At 52.7% G+C, this 5042-nt stretch overlaps 1 protein-coding gene across 1 annotated transcript; it reads left to right on the top strand.

Moving 5' to 3' along the window:
* Positions 1 to 578: 578 nt before the first annotated feature.
* On the top strand, positions 579 to 4415 carry DUSP26 (dual specificity phosphatase 26; the record flags this gene model as incomplete). Its single annotated transcript, XM_079778450.1, has 3 exons — positions 579 to 799; positions 2622 to 2836; positions 4216 to 4415. The coding sequence occupies 3 exons, from the start codon at positions 579 to 581 to the stop codon at positions 4413 to 4415; spliced, it is 636 nt and encodes a 211-aa protein (XP_079634576.1).
* Between the last annotated feature and the right edge of the window lie 627 nt (positions 4416 to 5042).

Below are 5042 nucleotides of genomic sequence, written 5' to 3'. Positions count from 1 at the left end.
GCATGGGTTAAAGCAGCCCATCTCTGGGCACCGGAGGAGGAGGAGGCTTGACATATGTCAGGGCCTCAGCTGCCGCCGTCTTCCTGCTGATTCTCCCTGGATGGAGAGAGCCACCTCACCTCCCCCTCTGTGGCTGTAGCCCCAGGCAGATGAACCCGGATTCAGGCTGGCAAGAGCTCCAGCGTGGGCCCTGCCACCCAAACACCACATGATTGGGGGGGGGGGCAGTGGGAGGGGGGTGCTGGAGCAGAAACGGGCAGCTGGGCAGCTCCCTCTCCCTGTAAACAAGGACATGTGACTCTCCCACCTCCTTGTGTGGCAGAACGAAAAGAGCAGAGAGATCAGAGCGGCCGCAGCTGAAGGAGAAGAAAACCCCGGAGCCCTGCCAGGGCCAGACTTCCCTCCCCTCCCTGGAGAATCCTCTCCCCGGGGCCCAGCTGACGGGAAGGGAAGCAGCTGCTCTGGACTCACTCAGGTGTGTTTCCCATCCCTTCCTCTTCCAGCAACAGCTACCTGGAGACTGAGCCGGCATCGCGGCGGCCGCCCCGGGCAGCGCTGCGGTTTCTGCCGCCTCTAAGATGTGTCCTGGGAACTGGCTCTGGGCCTCCATGACTTTCATGGCCCGCTTCTCCCGGAGTAGCTCCAGGTCTCCTGTCCGCACCAGAAGGGCCTTGGAGGAGATGCCCACTGTTCAACATCCCTTCCTCAATGTCTTCGAGTTAGAGAGGCTTCTCTACACAGGCAAGACAGCCTGTAACCACGCCGACGAGGTCTGGCCGGGCCTCTACCTCGGAGACCAGTATGTACCCAGCAAACGGGGGCCAAGGCCAAGTGTGTGTGTGTGTGTGTGTGTGTGTGTGTGTGTGTGTGTGTAGGAAGAAAGGAGAAGGGTGGCAGACAGGCAGTGAGTTGTATTTGTATTGTGGGTTCCAGATTGAGGTTCAAGGGGTGGGAATGTATGGACATGGAATGGAGGCTCCAGGGTTTGGGGGTGGGCAGGATTATTGATCTACCAAACTCTGGTCAGAAAGACTGTCATTTATTTAGCAAAATTTTTACTCTTTTTTTTTTTTAATCCTTATGCTAGTAGTGAGGATATTTTTTCCATTGATTTTTTAAAAATATTTTTATTGATTTCAGAGAAGAAAGTTAGAGAGGAAGGGAGAGGGATAGAGAAATAGAAACACCAATGATGAGAGAGAATCATTGTTTGGTTGCTTCCTGCACGCCCTACACTGGGGATCGAGCTCACAACCTGAGCATGTGCCCTGACCAGGAATCGAACCATAACTTCCTGGTTCATAGGTCGATGCTCAACCACTGAGCCATGCCGGCTGGGCTCCATTGATTTTTTAGAGACAATGGAAAGAAGGAATGAGGTGGGGGAGAGAGAGAGAAACATCAATGTGAGAGAGGCACATGGATTGGTTGTCTCCCACACATGCCGCAACCCAAGAGTGGGGATTGGACCTACAGAACCCAGGTAGTGCCCTGGACCGGAATGGAACCTGTGACCCTCTGGTGCACAGGCCAATGCTCTACCACTAAGCCATGCCGGCCAGGGTGCAAGATTTATTATTGAAGGCTCTGTACTGGGTATAACAGATGACTTATCTACCTTCCATCTATTATGGGGCAACGTGGGGCTGTGGAGGGAAGAGCATCCGAGGAAAAGTAGTCCGCTTCTCTCTCTCCAGGGCTCTGTAGTATACAAGGAGTTTTTCACATGCATTTTCTCTCTTAATCTTCACAACAGCTTGTGAGGTAGGTACCACTATCCCCAGGTTACAGATGAGGAAACTGAAGCTCAGAGAAGTTGTGACTGGCCCAAGGTCACACAGGTCGTAAGTAGCAGAGCCAGGACTTGGAGGTTTCAGTTCAGTGCTCTTTCTACTTGCACTGGACGGGGCATCTGCCCTAAGATATGGCCATGTTGCCTGAGAGGCGTCTGCCACTAAGCGGAGGGGTATGGGCCACATGAACACCTAAAGGTGACGTCATAAAGCAGGGTAAATGTGAGCATGAAATAACTGGCAAAAAAGGATTCTGGTTGTCAAAGAGAAAATAAAGTAACAGGGGAGCCAGGTGCGGGAGCAAGGGTCGGAGTCATATCACCTCAAGGTTAGGGGGGATGTTAAAAGAGAGCTGGTCCAAACTGATGGCCCACCTGATGTCCCAGTCCCTCTGTTGCATCCATGCCCACACACTGACCTCCTCTCTCAGCTTCAATAGCCCGGTGACAGGAAAATTACTCTTTCCCAGGGTCCTTGCATCTTCCTTCATCGAGATTCCACTGTTAGTATGGACTTCTTGCATGGAGTTCAGATCCAGCCATTCCTTCCTCCAGATCAAGTAAAAACCCCCATGCTCAAAGCTCTCCTCATTGTTTTATTATGGCTTTTGTTTACCCACCCCCTTAGTCTCTTCTTCTCCAGGCAACACCCCCCCAGGGCAAGACTCAAGGTCATTGCTTATCTTGGTTCCTCCCTTCTGGGCCATCAGTAAGCAGAGTGGAGGCCTCGGGCCAATGACATTAGCTCCGCAGTGGGCAGGGCACAGACCAGGGACTCTGCCCCACAGCCTCGCTTCCCCACCCTTCCTCTAACCTCTACTCAATGCAGGGACATAGCTAACAACCACCGTGAGCTGCGGCGCCTGGGCATCACCCACGTCCTCAATGCCTCACACAGCAGGTGGCGAGGCACACACGAGGCCTACGAGGGGCTGGGCATCCGCTACCTGGGTGTCGAGGCCCATGACTCGCCAGCCTTTGACATGAGCATCCACTTCCAGACAGCTGCCGACTTCATCCACCGGGCGCTGAGCCTGCCTGGAGGTAGGAGGGGCAGCAGGGAGGGGAGGGACAGTGGACGTTGAGTTGGGGAAAAGCCCGAGGGTCCTGGTGTGGGGGAGAGGTTTTAATGACATGACAAAATTCCCAGGATATGATATGAAGGAACACATGCTGACTTGTTACTCCAAGCCATTTAAGAAAAAAAAATACATGGCTGCCCTAACTGGTTTTGCTAAGTGGATAGAGCGTCCGCCTGCAGACTGAAGGGTCCCAGGTTCGATTCCAGCCAAGAGCACATCCCCGGGTTTCGGGCTCAATCCCCAGTAGGGGGCATGCAGGAGGCAGCTGATCAATGATTCTCTCTTATCATTGATGTTTCTACCTCTCTCTCCCTCTCCCTTTCTAAAATCAATAAAATATATTTGTAAAAAAATAAAATAAAAAATACATGGTGTTCGCTTCGGCAGCACATATACTAAAATTGGAAGATACAGAGAAGATTAGCATGGCCCCTGCGCAAGGATGACATGCAAATCTGTGAAACGTTCCATATTTAAAATAATAAAATAAAAAATACATGAAATAAGGTAAAGACGTAAAAAAGGAGAAGGAATGAATCCAAAATGTTAAGAGAGTGGCAAGTTGCACCTGGGTGGTAGGATTATGGGTGATATATTTCCATCTTTTGTTCCTTTATATATTTCTCAACTTTCCAATTATTTCTACTTTGAGCATGTCTTGCTTTAGTGATCAGACAAAAAAAAAAGTGTATAAAAATATATTAAACACCCCCCACAAAAAAAATGGTTGATAGAAAACAGCAAGATGGAAGGTGGGGGAGACCGAGGAGCGACCAGGTCAGACTCAGGGTGTTTCCCATGACGAGCTCAGCAGTATCAGCTGAGGCCCCACTCTGCACAGAGCTCGGGTTTGCATTATTTATGAGAGTCCCTCCCTTGAGCCCTCTCTGGGTTTATGGATGCTGACCTGCTGCCTGTTCTCCATATCATTCAATCTAGAGAATTTGCTGGGGAATCTGCATTCTTTTTTTAAAATATGTTTTTATTGATTTCAGAGAGAGGAAGGGAGAGGGAGAGAGAGAGAGAGAAACATCAATGATGAGAGAGAATCATCCATCAGCTGCCTTCTGCATGCCTCCCACTGGGGATTGAGCCCAAAACCCGGGCATGTGCCCTGACTGGGAATCGAACTGTCACCTCCTGGTTCGTAGGTTGATGCTTAAACACTGGGCCACACTGGCCAGGTGGGATCTGCATTCTTACCACCACTCATCTGCACCTCACCCTGTCTCCACACACCTCTGTCACATCTCCCTCCTCACGCTCTGCATAGCCCTCTCCCTAGCCTCCTCCACCCCCCCACAAACAGTGCCACAGCCGCCTCTGTGTCTGTCCTCACAGGGAAGATCCTGGTGCACTGTGCCGTGGGAGTGAGCCGATCCGCCACGCTGGTGCTGGCCTACCTCATGCTGTACCACCACCTCACCCTCGTGGAGGCCATCAAGAAAGTCAAGGACCACCGAGGCATCATCCCCAACCGGGGCTTCTTGAGACAGCTCCTCGCCCTGGACCGCAGGCTGCGGCAGGGTCTGGAGGCCTGAGGGGTGGGGAAGGGAGTTCGGGTCAGGCGCGTGGGTCCCTGGCCCCCAGCTGGAGAGAGGAGGCCCAGTGACAGGTATGGGGAGGCCCAGAGACCCCATCCTTTCCTATAGGCAGGAGAGTGAGAGGGCTGGAGCGTGGTCCCACCATTGCTGTTTGTCTTGATGGGATGGGGAGTGAGGGTCAGGGTGTGATGGACACCCAGGAGGGAGCTGACCAGGGAAGGAAGCAGCTAGGCTGTAGGCCGAAGTCGGTCCTGGGATTCAGACCCCGTTGGATTCCAGGCAGGGCGCCCCCAGTGACTCAGAGCCCCTTCCCCCCTTTGTGCCCAGGTGTCCCCCTTTCTCGCTTGTCAAAACAAAAGCGTCCTCTCTGTCCCGCGCTGGTGCAGGGAATCTGAATGTGATGGCGCAGGGCTTCGTGGAGATGGTAGTGTGGAGACAGCCGGTGAAGGGGTGGCATGAAAAACTGTGAAACCCGAGGGGAAAACCCACAGACTTGTTACTCCAAGCACAGGAAGAGGAGATGTGGGAGGGTTGGCACTGTGCCCACGGGTGCTGACTGTGGCCCAGAACCACAGAGGTGCATGACTGGGAGCCTTTAGATGATAGCTCGCAAGTGTCGGGAGG

Source organism: Cnephaeus nilssonii, assembly GCF_951640355.1.
Source record: "Cnephaeus nilssonii genome assembly, chromosome: 8".
NCBI classification, from domain to species: Eukaryota; Metazoa; Chordata; class Mammalia; order Chiroptera; family Vespertilionidae; genus Cnephaeus; species Cnephaeus nilssonii.
Note: the sequence above shows the minus strand (reverse complement) of the source record. Positions and strands in the feature narration are given on the sequence as shown.